At 37.1% G+C, this 24347-nt stretch overlaps 1 protein-coding gene across 1 annotated transcript in view; it reads left to right on the forward strand.

Annotated features, from left to right (window-relative positions):
- Positions 1 to 24347, forward strand: part of ULK4 (unc-51 like kinase 4) — a 238106-nt gene that overhangs the window by 145837 nt on the left and 67922 nt on the right. Inside the window, exons 33-34 of the mRNA XM_085309970.1 lie at positions 18985 to 19151; positions 20856 to 20954. Coding sequence (XP_085166096.1) covers positions 18985 to 19151; positions 20856 to 20954 — 266 coding nt within the window. The remainder of the gene's footprint in view (positions 1 to 18984; positions 19152 to 20855; positions 20955 to 24347) is intronic.

The following is a 24347-nucleotide window of genomic DNA, read 5'->3' on the forward strand; positions in this document are numbered from 1 at the left end:
CTCATATGAGTAACAATTAATATGAGAAGTCAGTAGTGACCAAGCCTGAATAAGTCTCTGCTAGGATGTTATGAAGTTCAGAATGTCTTTTAACAATATTAAGATATGATTTTCTGACCCAAAATGCCAGTCACACAGATGGAAGGATATAACATGACATGGGTAAACTTCGAAGTCTAGTATCATAAAAGGTAAGTGAGAACCATATCAAAATAACATATTAGTAGTGAAGTCTTTGAGGAAAAAATAACCTTTGTCTTGTGATATTCAACAATATAGCCGCTTGAAAAGAATGAAAATAGAAACTGTAATTGCTGTGAGAAACTGGTATGCCATTCAAGTAGAACAGAGCCTGTTGTTAATAGCTATATCCATAATGTGCAAAATGTCACAGCGCAATTGCCAAGACKTCAAAGAATAAAATAAGTTGTTAAAGGCTCAACAGGTTGTTACATCTTCTCTTGCTGGTGCTATACTATAAAAGAGAAATGCGGTTGAAGTAACCTTTGCTGATATAGTCCCCATGACCAGGCAAGCAGAACACCCCAGCTGGCTGATTAAACTACCTAAAATCTAAGTTTAACATCTAATGGATTGAAAAGAAAGGATTAGCAACAAAAACTTTCGAAATCTTTTAATTCCATGGTGTTCTAGTTTGAGAGGCCCTACAAAGAAATGTGTTAACATAACTGATCACCTTTGTTTTAATTGTGGAAAATTTGTTCAATAAATATAGCTATTTCAAAATTTAATCAGTTAATATATTACTAATATATCAACCATAATAGATGGTTATTGATACTTACCAAACACTTGGGCAAAACTAAGACTTCAGGTTTTGACTGAGGAATTATACTGTCTGGTAAAACTTAAGGCAGAACACTAATTTGATAGATACATTTTATATGTTAAATAGTATAAATTTGTAAGTCATGGATTTTGCACCTGAGGATGTGAAGATTTGTAGGCTCTCTGATGACAGTCGTGATCCTGAAAAAGCAGAAACTCTTCAAAGCCTTATGTTCTTTTTCACCTGCTTACCCATAAAAATATCCTTTCCTCTTGAGATTACGTCTTCATTCAGATTCATTCTGGATGCTACTTTTCCTGCCATCTAATTTAAGCAATGTCATTGGACATTGTTCTAGTACTCTGGTGAGGTGAAGTGCAACCCAAATCATATATTAGGACTAGYGGATTTAATCAGTTTTGGAGAAAATGAATAATTAGGTAAAAGTCTAGCTATCATTTCAACTACAAGTTAACCACTGATGACATAAACTATTCAAGCTGTTGCAGATAATAAATTAAAATCTAATTATGACAATGTCCCTATGTAGCTTGTCAGATATAATTAGTTAAGCTATAAGATAATAAGGAATGAAATTCAAAACGTAGTTATGTATTTGAAAGTTTACCCAGCTTAAATGTAGTTGTTATGCTATAGAATTTAAASCTAGTACTTATTTTCAATTCTGGCTGATAGGACAGTTTCAATATGAAAGCAATGCATCTCTGCCAATGTAGGGAAAGCAAAAAGTTGTCATGGTACAAGGTACTGTGTACAAAATTTAAATGGCATCAATCATTACTCTGCTATAGGGATAATATTCTTCTTTAGATGTACTTACTTGATTCTAGTGAAAGAAGTTCATTTTGTCAGTTGCTAAGAACAAGCAACTGTTATGGAAGCACCAGATCTATGCAGTGGACAGATGATCTTTGCATTTTTTTTTYCCCTGGTTTTAGGAARGTTTGGGATTTTTTGTTTTGTTTTAGGTGTTTTCAGGAGTTATCTTAGCTCCCTGACAATCACATGTTTTTCTCTTCTTACATTACTTGCAAGAAAAGTGTGGACTGAACAAATGTGTTTATTTCACAAAAATAATCTGTTATTTAAAGAGTTTGTGGGCAAATGAACTTTAGAATAATTTTCCTTTTAAATTAGAAATATCATAATATATGATGGATTTAATAACAGATTAAAATGTTAAGTTCTACCTACCATTCTATTTTAATGAAATGGTCAAACTGCAAGGCTCAGTTTAGTCACAAATCAGGGATTATATGTTTTCCTTGTAGTAAGAAGTTCTATTTGTGAAACATACCCTGTTACATGTGAAACATGCCAACATACCACGAGACTGCTTGACTGAAGCAAAATATTTTGTAATACTTCTTGCTTGATATGTCTGTGTAAAAAATAGTAAAACCAAGTAGATATGCTGTATGTAAATAAGTCTTACCTGTCTGACCTGGCTAGAATAGATGGACACCCAAGGGCTTACACCTGTTTGGACAAACTACTAGCAGCTGTTTTAACAAGCTAGAACAGACTGGTTTTGACCTATGAGAAGGTTCTTTCTTTGGTCCAGACTAGTCTTAACTCATTTAAAAGTATTTGTAAACACCAGTGATATGTAATGGATCTTGGAGAAGAGAAAAGGAGCTGAATTCGGTTCTGGTTTACTCATTAAAGCGCTCTCGAATATGGCAGTTGTAGACGTGAAGAAGTGTCAAAGCRACCATGGGAGCCACCAATGCAGTATCACACTCATGGTGTTGTATGGTTAAGGCTTGACTAATCACAGAATGGATAAGTTGGAAGGGACCTCTGGAGATCATCTAGTCCAGCCTCCTCGCTCAGCAGGGTCACCTAGAGCATGKTAGACAGGGTTGCATCCAGGCGGGCCTTGAAGATCTCCAGAGAAGGAGACTGCACAACCTCTCTGGGCAACCTGCTCCAGTGCTCCGTCACTCTCACAGGGAAGAAATTCCTCCTCACGTTCAGGCAGAACTTCCTATGCTTCAATTTCTGCCCATTGCTTCTAGTCCTGCCACATGGCACCACTGAAAAGAGTTTGTCCCTGTCCCCTTGACACTCTCCCTTCAGGTACTTGTACATGTTGATAAGATCCGCCCTCAGTCTTCTCTTCCCCAGGCTGAAGAGGCCCAGCTCTCRCAGCGGTTCCTCATAGGGCAGATGCTCCAGCCCTCTGATCATCTTTGTAGCCCTACACTGGTCTTTCCCTGGTAGTTTTGTGTCTCTCGTGTAGTGGGGAGCCCAGAACTGGACACAGTACTTGAGATGAGAACTCACGAGGGCTGAGTAGAGGGGCAGGATCACCTCCCTCGACCTGCTGGCAATGGTCTTCCCAATGCAGCCCAGGATACCATTGGCCTTCTTGGCCACAAGGGCACATTACTGGCTYGTGGTCAACTTGTCATCCATCAGCCCTCTCAGGTCTTTCTCTGCAGAGCTGCTCTCCAGGAGGTCAGCCCCCAGCTTGTACTGGTGCCTACGGTTATTTCTCCCTAGGTGCAGGACCCTGCACTTGCCCTTTCTGAACCTCAGGAGGTTCCTCTCTCCCCAACTCTCCAGCCTGAATGGCAGCACATCCCTCAGGTGTGTCAGCCACTCCTCCCAGCTTGSTATCATCAGCAAACTTGCTGAGGAGGCACTCTGCCTCTTCTTCCAAGTCATTAATGAAGAAGTTGAACAGGATGGGACCCAGTCCTGAGCCGTGGAGGACTCTACTAGCCACAGGCCTCCAACTAGACTCAGCACCACTGATGACAACCCTCTGAGCTCTGCCTTTCAGCTAGTTCTCAATCCACCTCACTGTCCACTYGTCTAACCCACACTTCCTGAGCTTATGTAGGAGGATGTTATGGGRGACGGTGTCAAAAGCCTTGCTGAAGTCAAGATACACAACATCCACTGCTCTCCCCTCATCTACGCAGCCAGTCATTCCATCAGAGAAGGCTATCAGTTCTGTTAAGCAGGATTTTCCCCTTGGTGAATCCATGCTGGCTACTCCTGATCACCWTCTTTTCCTCCATGTGTCTGGAGATGACATCCAGAATGAGCTGTTCCATCACCTTTCCAGGGATGGAGGTGAGGTTGACTGGCCCATAGTTGCCTGGGTCCTCCTTCTWGCSCTTCTTGAAGACTGCAGTGACTCCAGTCCTCAGGCACCTCTCCAGKTCTCCAGGACCTTTCAAAGATGATGGAGAGCRRCCTGGCAACAACATCCGCCATCTCCCTCAGTACCCGCAGGTGCATCTCATCTGGGCCCACGGATTTGTGGATGTCAGGCTTGCCCAGAAGGTCTCTAGTCCTATCCTCCTCAACCAAAGGAAAGTCTTCCTTTCTCCAGACTTTCTCCCTCATGTCCAGGCTCCGGGATTATTGAGGTCTGCCCTTAGCAGTGAAGACTGAAGCAAAGAAGGCATTCAGTAAYTCTGCCTTCTCTGTATCCCTTGTCACCAGGGCCCCYGCCCCATTCAGTAGTGGGCCCACATTTTCCCAAGTCTTCCTCTTGCTACTGATATATYTGAAGAATCCCTTCCTGTTGTCCTTGACATCCCTTGCCAGATTTAATTCCAAAGGCTGGATTAATCTTTAACTCCTAGCTGTTGACATACAGATTGCCCAGTAGATTAGCATAAACAAATGCTTTTTGGAAGTCTGGAGATTTGTTGGGGCTCTCAGTCTCACGGAATACTCTAATCATGGTGGACCCTAATTCTCTAATAATTAAAGTTGCTACATCCTGAAGCAGCTGGTGGCACTACTGGAAGCTTTGGAATGCTTGTCTTTACTTCCTTCGTTATGCACCGATTTATTTATCATGCATCCAAGTATTATTCTATTACCTGTCCATCTGTCARTTTTGCTTACTAGTATTGGGTGAGAAAACATCTCTGGGGGAGTCAGGAGAGGCTGGTTGCTTTTTCAATCACTTGAACAGCTTTATTTTTTTAAGGTTAGAAGAAAATAATGTTTACCTACTTTGAGAGGAATTGAGAAACTGCAATTATTTAAGCTTATAAAGCCTTTTGAGAGTCYCAGTTTGTACAAAATTAAAGTCCTATTCTTTATTTTTAGAAAAATTTCCTGTGATATTCCTACCTTTCCAGTAAATAAATATATATATACACATATATATGGATTTTTACATAAAATACAACTTATATATATGTCTTTATAATTTTTTGGTTTTGTTGTTTTTTCTCTTGCTAGTCAGGATCTAATTGTGTTAACTAATTTGTTTAACTATTTGAGTTAAACTCAGTTTAGTTTAACTTATTTTTCACAAACACTGCAATAAATAATATTTGTATTTGCATATCATATCTAAATATTCATGTAAGAATTTGTATAGGTAAATTTCTTTTGAAGTCTAAAGCTATAGACCCTTATCTATGTATAGATTTTCCACCATTCTAAGTCACAATATATTGTTTGTATTCTTGTTAAAGTTGTTTAGGCAAGTTACCATACCTTAACTGGTGTGTTTTGCCTTTAGTTTTTGGTTATTGCCTTATAGATTTAATATAGTAAATGATTACATGTATATTTCTACGATTACCAATTTACRTTTTATAGCAATGCACATAGGTAGTTTTCGCAAAGCAGCTGTGGGGTGTATGTCACTGATCTGCTGTAGTAACCTCTAGCTGAGGGACAGTGATTAAGCTGCTCTGACAAGAATGCGTATGTGCAAATGCTCACCCAATGATGCAATATAAATTTTTTAAATGCATTTCATAAATATGRTGCAAGCACCTTTATTTAAACAATATTTTGTCTCATTTTAACTTAAGATTTTTTCTATTCTTTTTTCTTATTAAGCTTTTTAAAATTTCTAATTCTAAGGGACATTTATAAAGATTGGTAAGTGTCAGCATAGGCTTTTCCACAAGCACAACTAGGTGGATTTCAAATTTCAGTTTTTATCAAATTAGCATAACTTTTCATTTGAAGAGGCTTTAACTTAATAAACAACTCTTTTTTTTTTGTTTGTTTCACAAATACGATCTAAAGTTTCTTGTAGATGTCTTCACATTGTTAGAAGATATTACATCAGTTAGCAACTTTTTCTTTTTTGTTTGGAGAAAAATGTTTACTTTCCTTTGAATTTTTCAGATGAACAGAGGAAGACATAGGATCTCTTAATACAGTCTCAAGTACTTCTAGGAGACTATAAAAATTAGGAATTCTCCCCCCCATTACAACCCACCTTTTGAAAAGATAAGGAAAAAAGGGTGGAAAATTCTTGTTCACCTGCCTTCATTTAGTTTCAGCTTATCTTTCCTGAAGGCCATTCTTTCTTTGCTTATCGTATTGCATGTTGCTTACTCAAAAAAAATCTCACTTTATTCCTGTGAGATGTGGCAAAATCCTATAAAATGTTCTTAATAGATTTATTCACACTTTCAGATCATATTTCCTAGCTATTATGCCCAGATGTGACGGTCAGCTTTTAGTCAATGATACAGCCATGAAATATGACTTATTTCACTGGGTGATGGYAAAAATGCTACTGTATGTGTTATATAGGGATTGAAAGAAACAGTAAAATTATCCATAACGGCTCAATAGTCTTTTGAAGCACATTTCTGCTGAACTGACTTGCYGTGTCCTTTCCAAACATGGACAGATATATATTTTGGTCCCATCACCCAACCCACCATAACATGAAATGTGCGTTTATGCCATCATTCGACTTTGAAGAACATTTGAGAACTGTTATTCCTATGCATTTTCTTCAGAACTTGCTTTGAACATTGGTGAATTCAGAGAGAATTCAAACAGCAATGCRAGATGAATTTAGAGGCACTGTTTGTCTATGTTGTGAGGAGAAGCTGTAAACGAGATAAGGAGAATATGGATACAATACTCAAAGGAACCAGGTTATCAAGGCAGGCTAAGGGATTTTGACAGAAGAGATGGAAACAACAGCATCCCTCACAAGATTTTGCTCGCTTAGGCAGTGGATCAGTCAATCATTAAGCTCAAATCTCTGCATTATGAGATGAGCATGGAAACAGATATGCTCAGTTTGGACTGAGTGGAAAAAAAACTGACCAGGGTAGGAGGTACCTAGCCCACYGCAATAAAACTTACAATATGTGAATGTATGGTAATAACAGGTATTCATATGATCCTGCTTGTAATCAGTTACAGTATTGCATTCAGAAGGCAATAACTGACAGGTATTGCAAATAAACTCCTAATTCAGATCCATAAAGCTAGTCAGTATTTACGCTGCCTATGACAGCCAGTCTCCCCGGCTGAGTTTATCCTGCTCTCCCAATTCGGTGGAACTCTGCTTGCTGTGAAATTGGTACTTTGAGAACTTAGTTATAAATCTCTCATTTCTGCTATCTATTCCTTCTGCTTCTCTCCAGTTCTTGCATAATTCCTTGACAGTCTAGTTTTGCAGCTCTTCATTCCTTCAGTCTTCCTATCAGAGCTGCTTTTGCTTCATACAGTACTAGACCCACAAATCTTCACTTTTTGTAACCTGCTTCCAGAGTCCTCCTTCCTTACARCATAATCTTCATTAAACCTATTAGGATCTATCTTTTTAAAAGAGAGTTATTAAAGAAAGGAGAAGGACAAATCTATTTCAAACAGAGCAGAGCTCAACTGTTTACAAAGAGCAGCTACATATTGGTTCTAGCTGCAAAAAATGTTAGCTTCTGTACTGAAACTTACTGGGCAACCCTAAAGCCATTTGACCTATCAGCTTTCTCTCTCCAAACCAGCAAAAGTGTTTCTTCACACGAACTGAGGGAAGTCCTACCAGACGTGCCCTGACCCCATTTTTCTGTAGGTTACCTTTTGCAATCCTAAATTCTAGGTAGAAGCAGTGACTTCTGTTAGATCTGTTGCAGAGCATGTTATTTTAGGAAATGCTGGGGTTATTACTCTATCGTTTAAATTTATTGTTAAATTTTGTCACTCTTGACATTTCTTTTTTTAAATGGAGATAATACGGGGGAGGAATAAAGGAGTACAAGCCCTTCATTGCAAAGTTCTTTCCCTACCCCCCAATATGTACATCTCATCATACATTTACATACATAGACATTTTGGACRCAAGTCTAAAAACATTGGACTTAATGTCTTTACTTGAACTTACTTTCTAGAATCAGTGATCTAGGCATAAGCAGACTGGAGGAGAAATTTAGGTGCACAGGAACAGGGCCCAAGGCACAAAAGAACTGACACATGAAGCATTGCCTGACTACTACTAATAGGGGCGAGTTGGGGTGAAGCTTCTTGGATTGGAGGAATGCATGTTTATCACAGTGGTAAAGTTACTGGGACCTTGTAGCTCATCAGTGCATAATAAACTCCCATGTCCTGCAGGGCAGGTGTGCTAGAGGAGAAACAGTAGGACAGGCCTCGTACACCAAGCGTCTTTCACTGCTCTGTTGTACATCTTCACAGGGCACCAGCTCAACCAAAGGGCCCTAAAGCAATCTTCTCTGTTCTGTGGTGGCCATCTCTCCCACTGTRGTTGTAGCAATGCCCTTAACTTCTTTCTTTTGTCTGGAAGAAGTTAGTTGGCTCTAGAACAAAGCAGCGAGAGCACAGATTCTCAGCTAAGGCATCGTATCCACAGCAGGATCCAGTCTAGCTCCTTGTTGAAGGGGGTGGTGTAGTTCACAGTTTTGGTTTCAAAACTGGGTAGCCTAGACCAACATAGTGTAGTAGACCAACCCATTCTATATGATCTCCCAACAGTGCCCACACAGGAGCTACACAGAGGCAAAGAAGCATTCAAACATACACAGGCTTAAAATCCTTTTGGAGTCAGGACTGCCTCTAGGTTTAAATAAGCAGAGCTGTAATCGCAGGCAGTCAGCTGGTTTAGCTCAGTGCATTTGTTTGATSCTGGGATAGCTAGGGTCGAGTAGTTGTGCTGACAGAAAATGAAGGCTTTGTTGGTGTTGCTYGTACTAACGGTGAGCATTGGGTAAGGTGCTCTAGTTACAACCTGAGGTGAGAGGGGGACCACTGTGTGAGGGGTTTGAGCTCAGAGATTCTGGTAGGATGGTCAAAGATCACGGAAAGGCCAAAGTAGGACAAGTGTCCGTCCTAACAAAACAAGACATAAGCCCRAACCACTTAATCAGAAGTGTAGTAATATCTGAGGTGAGAAGTCTGTGGTTGRATTTTGGAGATTTAAGCAAATGTGGCCTTACTGGTGTGGCCAGCTGAGAGCAAATTAGAGAGTCTGCTAGTCAGAGTTTTCCTAACACTTTTTTTTAGAAAACAGTTAACCTAGTGAGTTCAAGTGTCTTATCAGGGTAAGCAATTTCTGTCATTGTGGCTATGGTTATCTGGTCCTAGTTACACAACCACATTTACTGTCATATGATATCCTGACAGCAGTGTAAATCCTTTGGTCACATAAGTGTAAATATGCCAAGGCCACATCAGACAGTTGCAGTTGTCAGCTTTTATTTTTGTTTTGAACTTAACTGATAATAATGTAGAACATTACAGGAAATTATGTTGCAGATCCAGTTTTGTTGTAATAACCAGCAACAAATTCCTTTAGCTGATATTGTAGCCTTTGCTTTTGTGCTGTGGTCTAGTTGTAATAATTCTAGAAGACTCTTGCTTTGAAATCTAAGTATTTGCACTCAAGTTTTGGTCCTGTGAAAGGCTGATTTATATAGCCCAAGAGGAGTAGGAATAAATACTTGGTTTTCTTTCAGAGCGCAACATCTCTGCAGAGAAAGGTATAGCGTTTTTGCACTTATTCTTTACTGAATGTATGTAGGAATATTGATAATCTCTGTTTTATTTCTGCCTTTTAAAACTATTTGAAAACTTCAGAGAGTTTCTGAAGCTGAAGATCGTTGGTCCTTATCACTCTCAGTCCAGGAACCCTTGAATGCCTAACTGGAGCAATTAGCGCTGGTAACACTGTTCAAAGCTGTTGAATGTTGTCAGTTTGTGACAACAGTCTAGTGCTGGATCTGCATTCTAAAGCTGTTCATATCTGGACTGTACAGGTTTTGTCAAAAAAAGCAGCTCTCTAAGTTTGAATGTGGTCTCTCAAGGATTTGATAGATGGGGAACCTGATGCCAAGGCAGAGGTAGGTTTAGATATTTGAAGCAGATAAGCAAGGTTTAATCTTATGTGACAGCAGTCTCTTAAAATAGCAGTCTCTTTAGAAGAATTTCTGGTTCTAAATTAAGCCTAGGATACGAATTCCCTCTGTATTTTATCAAATGGTAATTGTTGCAGGCTTGATCTCTCTGAGCAGTAAGTCCAAAGTCTGCTCTGAAAATCTTACTGAATGCAAAGATTTCCTGATCTAAGAAAAATGAACAGATTTGAATCTGGTAATGAAAAACTTCTTGTCTAATTTTTGCCATTTATTTGAGGACTTTATGCAGCCTTTGCTTTTCTAAAAGCATAAGCTATATGTTAATTCACAGTATACAAGTGGAAGATTTCCCATGTAGCTGTGAAGCAAAACAACAACTAATATCTCAGTCCAGTTTTAGAGGAGATTTTAAAGACYGTTTTTATCTCAAAGACTAAGACTTACTGTTACATGTTTTTTTGTTTCTGATGTGTATCATCAAAACCTACTATTTGGAAAAACTCCTAAGCATTATCTAATTTCTGTTTGACGAAATCAAGAGATATTAGTTGTCCTTGTAAGGGATGTAGTAGGATCTATCAGGATCTGACTTGAAGTGTAGTATAACTGTGCTTTATAGTGGCATACCACCTCTAATATATCTTTGAAATACGGAAAAAAAACACCTAACTGAAGAGCTGCTACAAAGCTTACTTAATATCAGCAGTAATATTAGTCAATCCAGACAATGTGATTTTATCACCGTCTTGTCTGTTCTTTTCATTATAGAAGATTCTGCTTGCAAGCACTGCAAAATTGACATATTAAAGGACTATGTCAAAGAAATTGTTTGAATGTGTATGAGAACAATTTGAGTTAGATATGTGTACCATTGGAGAGAGAAGTTTTACTTTAAATGTTTACCCCTTGAAGGTATTGCATTACCTCTACCTCCAACCCTCCCCTGATCTTCCAGCTGAAAGGGTCATTTGCATGTGAATCTGCTTCAGTTAAAACCGGGTGGGTTAAGGGAGGCTGCCCATTTAAGCAGTTTAAAATAATCTAGCATAGTTTGCTGGGGGAGACTGAGTACTCACCTTCCCATCCTCTCTCCTTGCCTCCCCAAAATTGTAGCAGTAATAACATCCAACAGTTGATCACTAGCAAACATCTGGAAAGAGCTAGTATTGCAGTAAACAAAGCATATGAAATGAATGTGTCAGGCAGCAACTAGTATTATATTCTATTGTACTGTCAATTATCTCTGGGGATGGTAGCACTCAATTTTATATCCAAGGCCTTTGTGCTCCCTGATCAACAAAAAAGGGATCTTATTTATGATATATATAATATATGCATTAGTGACAGCACTGCAGCACATCTTATGATACTAATGGATACTAGATTTCGTCTCTGGAAAGCAAAACTTTAGTTTGAATAAATAAATTAAAAATAAATGTTTTTGTTGTGTCCAGTCCCACAGCCCTTCTGATACAAGCGTTAAAGTGTGTCCCAGTGGGTGCCGTTTTTTTGATAAATATCCAATTTTTTGTCCAATTATTTTTGTGCTACCTAGCAAAGGTAAGAAATGGATAACGTTTTTGGAGACTGTGATGCCAACTGCATGGTATCCAAACAACTCAAATCTGACTGCTGACATTGAGGCACTACTGAAGTCTTATCAGCAGTCTGAAGGGATCTCTTGAACTATCCTTACTATCCTTAGTTAAATAGCGCTCTCTCATGTCAACTTTGGAAATTTTTTCTGGCAGAACAAGAAACATTTGGATGTTCTGATAATTGTTTTGGGAAATAGTTATCTTCTGATCCTTCATTCTATTCCTGTTGAACAAGCAGGTGTTCATGTTCAACAAGTTACYCTCCTGGGACTGAGGACCCTCTCAGTAAATGTTGTTTAGAACAAACCCCTGCCTTTCAAAACTTTGATGTTACATACTCAGATGTGCTGTGAGCTTCATTTCAAACAGCTTGACTATGTTTTCTGACTTGATTATAACAGGGTTGAGTCATTCTGACACCAGAACTTGAATTCACCTGAAATTTTGCTACAGAAAGCTTAAGGAGATTCTAGGATAGAAAAATTCCCACCTTCTAATTTCTAAAAGCAGTAGCAAACTCCTAAAAGGGATCAGTGATCTCTTTCAGAAATGCTCTTTTTTGTGTTTGTCATTATAACCACAGTTCTTTGTGTAGATTAACTACAGTCTTGCCCAGTTTGTGTAATTTGTTGTATTTTACTGTTTTTGTACTGACCAGTAAGCATGTGGGCAGGTTTAGCTCAGTTGGTAAGAGTGTGGTGCTGCTAATGCCAAGGCTGTGGGTTCAGTCCTCGTATGGGCTCTGCTGAGGGTTGGACTAGATGATCTCCAGAGGTCCCTTTCAACCTGGCCATTCTATGATTCTATGTTTAGTAGTAGGTGGTTTTATTATTCATTGATTATTCAGGAACTTAYATTTTTCCTATCTTTTGTTATACTCAAATACTTCTTAATGAGAAAATCCATAAAGTTTTTATAATCTCTCTGCTGTTCTAAATACCTGTTAATCTGAATCACCTGCATGATTGTTACACAGATTCAATTTTATAAGAAAGAAAATTTCTGTGTTGGAAGGATTCTCTTTGGCTTAGAGTTTAGCATAGTTCCCCTGGGAGTCATTAGTTCTGTCTTTTTTCTTCACCAGCAAAAGATGTCACCAATAAATTGTTGCCTCTAACAATAGCTGCCAAACTTTACCAGCCCTGAAAAGGAGAAGTAGAGCCATGTCAAGTTTCTGTCCTTGAATGTGTGATTCAAAACAAAAAAATTCTGCCACTGTGGATGTCAGATGTATATGTCTCTTAAACATCTGAATTCAAGATAGTATAATGCTTCCTTGTCCACTAGCTGTAGTAAAGGTGATAACTAGCTTTTCTTTCCTGAGTGTCCCTCACTGTGTCCATTTTTGTGGATGTAAGGGAAGGATGGTGACTGCTCTGCYGCTGTCTGTCAGTGCTCAACTGCTATGTGGAAGAAAAGCTTGAGATACGGACTGCCGATAAAGGGAAGCTCTGGACAGCCTTGACCACTGCACTGTGACCACTTAAAACGAGATTTTTGTTCCACACAGTCAATGATTCATTATTCAGCCACAGAATGTCCAGTAGCTTATCCAAATGTGCAAATTTTGCTTCCTTAAATACTAATAAATTTTAAGATTAGAGTAGAAAATAATTTTCTGAGCAGTAGCCATAAATTGGTAATTTCAGCAGTCCCTTCTTTTTCTTTCCACAGGATCTGATATTAATGACTAACCAAATCTTGCATGATTCTGAAATCCGTAGTGTCCTAGTTTTAGATCATAGTTTAGTTTTCACTCAAGAATACTGCACTGCTAATACTTACAAATTATTCTTAAATAACAATAAAAACAATGAACCTCTTTAAAAAATGTTGCTACCCTAAACACAGAATTTTCTTTAGACTGGCTATTTTCAGTTGTTCAAAAGAGATAGCTTTGCTGCCAGGACTGTGGCACAAAAATCACCAATGAAGTCCCAGGTTTATATAGGTAAGTATGTTTTTATGAAGAGCCTTTATGGCGTAGTAGATAATTTTAGGTGCTTGGGTGCTGAGGAGCTGTTCTCTGTGCAAAAGAATCTATCAGACTGCTGTCCTGTGATTCTTCCAAGCTATAACTTTGAGTTTTCTCATTAATTTTAAAAAGAACCTGAAATATGCGTGCTAGTTAGTCTGGCCATGCAGTTTCTACATTCCAAAATGTTGTTACCTTGATTTGTTTAAAAAACCAAAAAAAAATCAAACAAAAAACAGTCACCTTGAAAGTAAAAGAAAGAAGGAAAGTCTAGTAAATACGTACTCGGTAATACCCCTGGACAGTCAGTTGTGTAGGTGGGGTACAAACAGGGAAGAACAGTTCTCCAGAGATGGATGTGAAGTCAGGAACGAAGAGAAACCTTTTTGCCAGGCTGTGGATTTTACTGAGTGGCTGGTTAACTCCATGGTAGCATCATTAGGGACAAGTGCACCTGTCCTAACTTTTTTTTCTACAGGAAGCAGACAGGCTTGCTGAATGCTTTAATTGCTGCTAGGCATGAAAGAAATGCCTAGAAGATTGCTTCCCAGGCTCTCTTTTGATGTTTCATATGACTTGGAAGTGAAGATTTCTTTTCCCTTATCCGTCTTGCAAATAGTTGAGAATAAAATACCTCATCTCCAATTTTCATTCCAGAAGGCATCACGGCACATTCTGTCTGATTAGCTGTATCATAGGCCAAAAGACTCCTTTTATCTTTCAGAAAGATTTGTAAAACACAAACATAGTCATCACAGTCCACRTTCGTAAAACACTGTTAACTACGTGTTCAGTTCAATGCAAGGGTCTCTTTAAGCAGGAAAAATACTCTGCAGTGAACACCAGCTTTGTCAAATGCTATAAAAGTGAGGCTAGGAATTTTGGATGCCATCCCTTTAATATAGATTATTAAACTAGAATTGCAATTTAAATGGTTTCTTTGTAATTCTAACTGTGGTAGTTTGTCAATACAGTAATTCCAATATTTAAAAAATCCAAATTTTGTCACACCTTTCTGCAAAATTTGAATAGCTGAGGTTTAATAACTCCACTGAGGTTTGTTATTTTGAAAATATCCTTACTTTTACAAATAAATATAAGGCATAGCTAGTGCACTGTGAAGCATTATAATAAATGTAACTAGGCTGTGAAGTATAAACTATATGATGTGATACCTTTTATTTCAGTAGTTTTTGTGTTTGCTGAACTTTTGTAAATTAGCAGAGTAAAAAAATGCAATAATTAATAAGATTCTGTTTATATCTCTTAATAAGAAATGTCTAGCTGAAAGAAACAATGATGCCTAACTTTAATATGTGTAAGCCGTCACTAACACATTCCTCTTGACAGGGTGGACTATTGCCAACATACTTGGAAGTTAACATACTCAAAAGTATGTGGCCTTTTTTCAATGGAAATCTTTGATTTATTCCWGTTTAGCTCTCAGCTATGATACATAATTCAGATTCAGATCCACTACTTTCCAAGTTCAGGGGTGCATGGAGCGTGCCTTTTGACTCAGGGCCTATTTGACTTTCTAATGAACAGTTGAGAGTTATTGCATAAGAAATAAATATCTAGTAATTGTGAATCAGAATTGTATAACACGAAGTTTTTGAAGATAAATATTGTTTTAGGCTTTATTGAAAATTAAGAAACATGTGGTTCTTGAATCAACTATAAAATCTAACAAAAAAAAATCTTTGAAGTATTGTTTTCTGAAATATAGACAAATATAGACATTACTATGCAGTCTTTATATTATGATTCATTGAAATATGAATACAGTTTCCTTCTTTTTTTAGAATTGCGTCTCTTTTTCTCAAACTATCTGGTTTGGGATTAAATTGTTTGGGATGCTGATACATATTTATCTTGATCTTTGTAGCTACCTTTAAGTAGTTTGGATACAGTACCAGTGGCCAGGGCTGTTGAACTTCCAATGAATTTTGACATGGTCACTGTAAATTATACTGTTTTCCCTACTTTCTCTTTTGAGAACAAGGAATGTGTGTTTTGTCTTGCGGTGTAAGCAAGGAGTATATTTACATGTCTGCAATTGTGGCCTTCAATCTTCATTTGGTTATGATGCAGAGTGCTTTAAAGGATATGTCTAAAACATTATTTACTTGGCAAGAGGTCCATCTGTTTTATTTTTATTTGAGGAACCAAGTGTGTGATCCATACAGAARTCAGATAGCGTGTTAGGGAACATTTTGCACGGATGTTTTGTTTTATATGTCTATGAAGTTCTGATGTGTTAAATTTTCCTAAGGTATTTTAAGTGCAGAAAAAGATTTAAGGTCAAAAGTTCCTAATTTAACACGCATGTCTTTGTATCTATAACTCTGTGTGCACGTGTATTTATCTATGTAAAATACACTAAATCCAGTGTTTTCATTAACTAAGTAAATGTTATTTTACTTAGTTATGTAACTAAGTGTAAATTTACTAAATTAACTAAATGTAAATTCTGCTGCATTTCAAGTGTTCAGAAGCGTATTTCGTAGTATACATCCCCTTGAATGCAAACAGTTCAAGAGAATAGAATCTGTGGGATTATATTCATGTGTGGATGGGTGAAGAGAAGGCTGAGTCTTCTCTTTACCTTCTCCTTCACTGAACAGCAGACGTGAGCCACTTGCGAGAGAGACAGTCTGGGGCGGCCAAGAGAATAAACAAGTTGTTCTCTCTAGAGCGGAGGAGGACAGGAYTGCAAACTGGAGTCAAAGATCTTTTTGCGTTGTTGACTACTAGTCATTTTCTACTTAATGCTGTTAATGCAGAGAGGACTACTGCCTAAAAGTTACTGCTAATAACAACACATACAGTTAGRTTAGGTCTTCTCAGTGTTAATCTCCAAGTCCCTCTCTAAAGGTTGTATGTAAGCCATCTAGAAATAATAGGAGTGACTCACTCATTTTGATGTGGCTGTGGGTTTTGTGGTCATATACAGGGAGAAACAGACTGTACTTGGACATATCCCTGCAGGAAATTTTGCAGACCTCACTTTGATATGGACCAACTTTTACTGGACTGTTTTCTTAGGTTTAGTCTAACTTAGCCTGCATAGACTAACCACAAGTTTTGTATTGGGTAAACATACAATTATGTCTGTTTATTTTCTTCTTGGTGGGTAGTGGTGACATCACTGAAATATGGCTCTGCATGCTGTCTCATTTTTGTTTGAAATGCTCAGAACTGCAGCAGAAACTGTACTTAAAAAAAAGGAAATTAAATGTGCAAGATTAGACTGATATGATTTTGAGAGTCTAGTTATGCAGACAAAAAGCAGGAAATTCAAAGTTTAGCCTGAGCTGTAGTCCATCAATCAAACTGTTGTGGAAGAATAACACTAATAATCCTGAAAAACATAAAAGATGTGAGATTTAAAAAGAGTACAAGTCTTAACAATCCTGACCTGTTACTGTATTCTAAAGGAATGTTTTTGCATGTAGTTTCCTTAGAAAGGTGAGGAGGGGAAGAAACGGGGAGAAAAATCTTTCATGGAAGTTTAGTTAGTTAATGGGGCAGCTTTCAAAGCAAAGATAGTTAGGCACCTCACATATTTGCCTGCTCTCAAAACCTTAATAGTATAATTACTCTTTGTTATTCTATAATGTCTTATTTTAATCTCATACTTTTATGTTTGTAGAAATGTGTATGATTACTTCTTAAAGTTAAACTCATTAAGGCAGCTCTGTACTCGTAGTGTTTAGCAATTGGTTCTATAGCAATGATTGTTCTGAGGTTTTAAACTCAGAGTGGTTTAAAATATGGTTTAAAAAATAACTCATATATTTTATGCTCATCATCTTTGCAGCACTACTGTGTACCTCTGGGATACACTTCAGTCATGTTTTCRTACATTTTTGATAGCCATGGGGACTAGAGTCTTACGGAAGTTCTCAGGGAGTTATATGAATGCAGAGACTTCMATTCAGTATTATGAAAGTTGCAATGCAAATATGTGATCTGGCAATTCTAGTGCTGAAATAATGTATTTTTTACTAATATACATTTTTCCAAATGGCAAAAGATTGGTGGGTTTACAGTACACCTTTGCAAGAGCGCTGCTGCGGACAGTGACTCTTGGCCTCTTATCCCATACCCTCGCTCAGAGTCAGTGTTTGCAGCGTGCTGGAGGTGACTCAAAGGAGCTGCTTGTTAAACTGCTCTCTGTTCTTTCTTCTCTTTTCCATCTGCAAAGAACTGGAAAACTTTGGCAGACATAACTCAATTGTACTCTAATTCCTCGTCTATGAAATAGAAGAGGAAGTAGCAGACGAGGCAAGGAACTAGGTAGGAATAGTTGGGATAGGAAGTGCTACCGTAGTCCGGTCTRTACTGCCGCAGGAGTTCATGCCTGGCTGTACTGAGATCAGTCATCAGCAACAGTGAGTCTTTCTGCTCCTCAGCTGTGAGCACAGATCTGGCAGCAAAATCCTTGTTGCGCACCTGTTCAGAGAACTGCGGAGACCCACAGTGCTAACAGCAGTCATACTGAGTACCAGGCTCACGGAAATTTCACCCGTGATCCAGAATGGGGTGACACACCTCGCAGGATGCATCTGTTACTTGAACTGCTCTGCTTTGTAGTTTGCTTAGCAGATTTTGTTGTAGCAGTAGCTGTTCACACTTGGGCAGGGAGGGAGGGCAATGTATTGATGCAATTATAATGCATGTGCTTAAAAGGGCTGGCTGAAAATACTTACACTTATTTAGGAAAATCAAATTCTTTATTCTRCAGAATCTTGACTGAATGTTCACAGCTGTCTATTTGAAACTAGCATTCTAGCAATTATTTTATTCTTTTTGCCTGCTTTTAATGTGAAAATGTTATACTTCATTATAAATTCAGAATTCTTTTTAATGGTAGCAGTTATAGTGATCARTGAATATTGGAAAATGTAATATTTAGTATCATTGAAAAATACAATTTTATATAATGCTTTCAATACTATAGATGTTATCCCAGAGAAGCTCACAAGAAAGAGGTATTCTTCCATTACAGTAAGCATAATCCTGTTCAATTCTACAGAAAAAGCATATGGAGAAGGTTGTAATTAACTAACCACTTAAGAGAGAAAACTTTAGGCTGCAGGCTTGATACAGTTGCCATGTCGTTCTGTAACAGCTTGGAGAAGCTGGTAACTTCTGACCAGGAGCCATATTATGCGCTTACATACCAGCATACTATGGAAAAGTTAATGATTCCTTGCAGGTTTTTATTTAGTACGTTACATAATTCTCCATGCGTTTAGCAAATTTGCATCGGTTTAGCTCTCTTCATAAGCTGCCCCAAATGAGAAATAAAAAGGAGAGGTAACTATAATAAGGATGAAAGAAAAAGAAGAAATTTAATAAATATTCATTATGTGTGTGAAATTTGGTTTTATGCTAATCCGTTATTTTTAACTGTGCTACCTTCAAAATTGTTTTTCTTTTGATTTTTTTTCTTTTTTTTTTTTAATCTTACTGTCTATATAGGACTGGCTCATCACATCTGTAATCTCCTAATAGAAACTATGGCTCTGTACTTGGAGGCAGATGATAAAAGCAGCACCAAGACAGCAAATGCACTGCTGCTGTCCTTGCTTGACATTTTGCACTGCATGTTGATGTATACAGCAAACATTGTACGCCTGACTTTACAGGTAATGGAATTTATTTTCTGGTGATCACCATCCTAAATAATTCTTAGATTCCTTCCTGTTACCCTAATGAAAAATTCCTCAATTTAAATCTAAAATTTTTAATTTTATTAAATTCTTAGTTTGGATGTAGGAGAGCATGTGTTTGCAATTGCATGTCACTCTTTCATGCAGTTACTTAGCTAGAGTGGGTGCCTCACTGTGAGCTGAAAACCCAGATTCTAGCCAACCGTTTCCTTTCTGGACTCCATAAATGGCTTAATCTGACATTCTATCAGTGAYAGTTCAAAGCATTTTCCTTCAGTCCCTTTTAAAAGAAAAGGATTACTCYGTAAAGAAAAAAAAAACAGTTCTTACTATAAATCACACATGATTACTATACTTGAAAAGCACACATATCCTCTATACATGTACTCAGAAGTATTCTCTTACACTGCTCAATTTGTCTTCTAATTATAAGTCAACCAAGACCTCTTGCTTCTTAAAAATGGAACACAGAATTTATTCAAAGAAGTTACAGATTGCTCTTAAGAAGAAAAAAAAGAAGTGTTCACCATACTTTTTAGATGTAATGTTAAACTAGTGAAATGTTTGCCTTGTTTTTAAATGCACTGCTAGATGCCTCAGTTATTCAGCTGGAAGTGATTTCTATTTAGGCTAAAAACACTTATTCTTCATGGTGAGTTTTTATGGTCTTGGGATTATCTGGAGAAAAATGGAGAATCCTAACAGGCCCAGCATATCTCAAGGGCAGAGATTCAAAAGATTTGCAAACAGGTTGTATTATATTTCAGGACAGGGCTTTGTTTTTCTGAAAAGCTCCTGCTGTGGCTTTTAAAGAAGATTTAATGTATGAAGCAAGTGTTAAAAACCCACCTTTGTTTTCACACAGATTTTGATAATCAATTGTATTATCAACCAGATATTTTGCTGAGATATTTCCCTTATTTTTTGGAAAAAAACATAATATAGATAGATGGTGTCATACCTTTGTCTTTTCTGAGTCCTCTAATACCATGTAGAAGGTAGTGCTTTGCAAGTTCTGTAATGGGTTGCTCTTCTATGAATCTCTTTGCAAATCAAATTTTATAGGCTATTTGCTGATTGTTATATTGTTACCAACATTCATGTAATATTAGAGAGCTTAATTCTGTACTTGTGCTTGGTATAACAGTGTTGAAGTCAATTAAGCTGGAGAACATGTATGAGGAGAGACGATCTCCTCATAGAGTTGGGAGTCAGGAGGGCAGAAGTGGACATCAGTCTGAGAATTTTGTTTTTAGTTGCATTCAGAGTTGTTGCTTATAAATGAAAAAATAGGATGATTTGTTAATGTGAAAGTATACATGCCATATTGAAATAGAATTCATATACATGAAGTGGAGTGTATAGGCATACATATATGGTTTAGAGATACTTTTTATATATAGTTCATAGCATTTTGCTGAAGAAATATAAAGTAGGTCAGCATATTTTKTCTGTTCAGAGTGGGCATGACAGCATGAGTCCCTTTTGCTTTGTGCTTATTGTTACAAACACAGTCAGGGTATAACTGCTCATTGGGAGTCTAGGAATACTTCACTAAAAAAGAGTGTATAAGTGTCCTTCAAACTTCCATTCAAAACTCTACTGCCTAATGGGCCTTATTTGTTTCTCATAACTGAACACTCACCAAAGCTGCTTTTATTTTTATCTCATCTTATTAAGGCCCAGAAATCTGGCACAGGAGGGGACACACWGGCTGCTGAAGACCTCCTGCTTATCAATAAACCCCTGACGGACCTAATTAGCCTGCTTATTCAACTGGTAAGAATTTGCTTGTTTGTAAGTCYATTGAAATGTTGCTGAAGTTGGAATTATTCATCTGCATTCAGCATCTTAGAGTCTATTTGCTGGGTTTTCATTGTTTTTAAGTTCCTAGTACAAAACAGGGAAAACAAGAATTTTATAATTTATAAGGAATTATAGGTTACAGTGACTTAAAAATTATAAGTGATATTTGAGAAGGTGTGTTGCAAGAGCAGAAATTGGGGATGGGTGTGTGCAGATTCTCAGCTGGGATATGTAAGTACAGCTAGGTGTTGGCCCTTCAAATTGAACTAGTGATCATTGCGTAGGGAAAAGATGATATTCAGAATTTGAAAACAGTAAGTGCTGATATCCTTACAGAAGTCATTAATTTGATTTTAGTGATGGCTTTCATCACAAGTTGCTTGGTTTTGAGCCCTCTGAGTTTTTTTTTGGTTTGGTTTGGTTTGGGTTTTTTTAGGGGTTTAGTTTCATTTTAACATGATCTTAAGGAGTTAGGACTTGGAAAGATCTCTGTTAGCCTATGAACAGCTTTTTTGTCTGTCTGTCTGTTTAAAGTCAATCTTTTCCAGGCTTTGTTAGATATCACAGTGCTGCACTGAAACCTCCACATAGGACTATACTGTGGTCCTGACACATGCCACTAGCTTGGCCTCCATCATACTGTGCCAGAGATTTATGCTGGCTGTGTGTTTAATGGCTTATACCAGAGGAATGCTTCTTGAGCTGGATAGGGCTTTTAGAGGTATGTTATACTACCTCAGCCTTTAAGGCAACACAAAATCAGCAAAGTGATACCTGAAAATAGTCTTGTGGCATCAAACTGTCCTTTTTCAGGTTGTTTTTCTTAGAGGCATTTCAGAATCAGTGAAGAAGACAGCATGCATTTCTCTGGAGTTATAGTATGTCCTCTTCAAGCCCAAAGCTTTTTGGAGTTGTTCCTCGTAGTTTTGCTACAGGTTTTCAGATATGAATACCTGTAGTCCTTTAGTTTTTACTACCTTGTAGTACAATCTATCATCTTTTATGTTGGGAAAGTAGGTGTTTCTTTTTTTCTTTCTTTTTGATTAATCTTCTGCATTACGCTTGTTGCAAGGTTCTCCTTTGATGGATTTATTATAATTAGCTATTGACAGAGGCTTTTTGGAAATATTCACTGAATAACCTAAAACAGAGTAAATGAATTTCAACTATATAATATTTCATCCTTACCAATTCTTTTAGTTTATTTTCTCTTAGTTTTTTTTAAATCACTGTATATAGTATAAAAAGTAAAACATGAATGGATCAAATGTTTCTTTAAAGTAAAACTAGACATAAATTTAAATTCCATTATGTCCCCAAAGAACAAGAAATTAGAAGCTAAACTCTACTCAGCTTATACCACCTGGAAGTCTTTTGTAAGTTTTTAATTAAAGGATAGGATAACTGTAAGTTAGCATGTACTGATTAGATTCTGACTTGCCCCTGTATTTAGAAGCATGGCTGCAAATTACTACTGTGTTTTGCTTTGTTATTTATTTCTTCATATGTCCGTATGTTGAGAATGCTTATTAAAAAAACCTACTGACTTGCAAGTAAAGAGGAAAGATAATTGGTGCTTAATCATTTTTTTTTATTTTCTAATTTTGTTAAGTATTTTGTAAAAGTGAGAGATTTTTCTCTTGTAGTAAATATGTAATATTCTTTACATGCATATGTTGAATTGGATTTATGAAAGTTATTTCAGCTAGCTCTTTGTTAAATTTTGTACCTTCTGTCTATTGCTGTATTAAACTTTCCTGTGTAAGATGGGAAGAGTTTGAAGAATAGAATAAACATTTTAAAAGTTAAGAAATATTTGTTTAAAAAAAAAACTCACACTCTAATTTCCATTTCATACCTTTGATCTGAATATCTATCTGTTCTTAATCTATGGATCAATTTCAAATTACAAAGAACTTCCAGTTTTTTTCATAGATTACAGTAACTCATATGAAGTTAGTCTGTAGAACCAACATTTCTAATATTATATGGAAAAAGTCCTGTGAACTACTGCATTAGAAAGTAAAAATGGAATTTAGACTTCCCTAATTTCAAACATTAAATAGCTAAAAGAACATTTCTTGAAACCATGTGAGATTCTTCATTAGATTTGGTGTGATCTTTTTTTCTTTAATGTTAGCCCATATTCTGTTGTTGAGGTATGAGCAGTGGGTATTTTTGAACCAAAACATGTTAATCAGCAGTTTATTATGCATTATCATGCCCTTAAAGATGAATAAAAGATGAGACCCTCTTTAACTATTCTTCAGATCCCTTTTGTTCCCCCTATGACTTGTCTGCAGTGACTGGACCATAATTATCCTTTATTTCTACTTCCCTGATTATCTGAGCAAAAACTTTGCTGGAAACTGTGAATATTAACAAAAAATTGAGATTTTTTCAGTTAGTAGAAGAGATGCTGAAAAGTAATGGGGCAGATTTACCTCCTAATATTTGTAGTAGGGGCACATAAAGTGACCCTCTGGTAAGTGCTGCCGACCGCAGGTCTACAGTTAGCATGCGCTAGGCATTCATCTGTTATTAAGAAATGTCTTTTGGGGTGATGTGTACAAAAAAATACATTTACATTACATAATAAAGTATGTAATACAATAATCTCTTTTCAATATGCAGAACATTTGCAAATTTAGCGTTGTTTATTTCTGAAAATAAGAACACTCTCAGATGGCTGGCATTCATTCCCACAGAATGATGGATTGACAGTACAAAATGATAGCTAAAGTGCTTTAGTACAGCATTTGTTAAAAGTGTTTTCGTGTCCTTTCTTGCTGTACTTACCTCCTGACCAATCTTGCAAGGAGCTCTAAGTCATCTTTCAGTTGTGGGTATAGATGCTTTAGAATCTTTCTGAATCTAAACAGCTTAAGCTCTTCAAAGTCCTTATCTCCATTAGCTGATTGTGTTTAGATGTAATTGTTTTATTTGGTTTGTGTTAAGATCTCAAGTACTAAATTTCAAGAAAGTGATCCAAACAGTCCTAAAACATTATTTTTGAAGGTACTGACTATAGTACATTTGAAAAAAATCTGTGTGAACATGTAAGCCTATCAGTCCAAAAGTGAGGACCAGCCACCTGTGAAGGTATGCAAAAGTAAGAAATATAGACATAAGAGTACAGACATATGTGCTTTCATTATGTGTTGGACGACATAATCTACAAACTTCTTGGTTCACACATGATTTTTTAGCCAGTATTAAATATTGCATTCACATATGTCAAAAGAGCACGGTTTGTGTTTCAGTTCCAGTCTCTGGCCTCAGTACTGATTCATCGAAACATAGCTGTAGCTTGTCCTGGAAAAAGTCATGTCCTATACTAGAGAGCACAAAACATTTAGGGCATGA

The sequence above is a fragment of the Rhea americana genome, unplaced genomic scaffold (genome assembly GCF_003343005.1).
Source record: "Rhea americana isolate MKP2758 unplaced genomic scaffold, rheAme1 scaffold_309, whole genome shotgun sequence".
NCBI classification, from domain to species: domain Eukaryota; kingdom Metazoa; phylum Chordata; class Aves; order Rheiformes; family Rheidae; genus Rhea; species Rhea americana.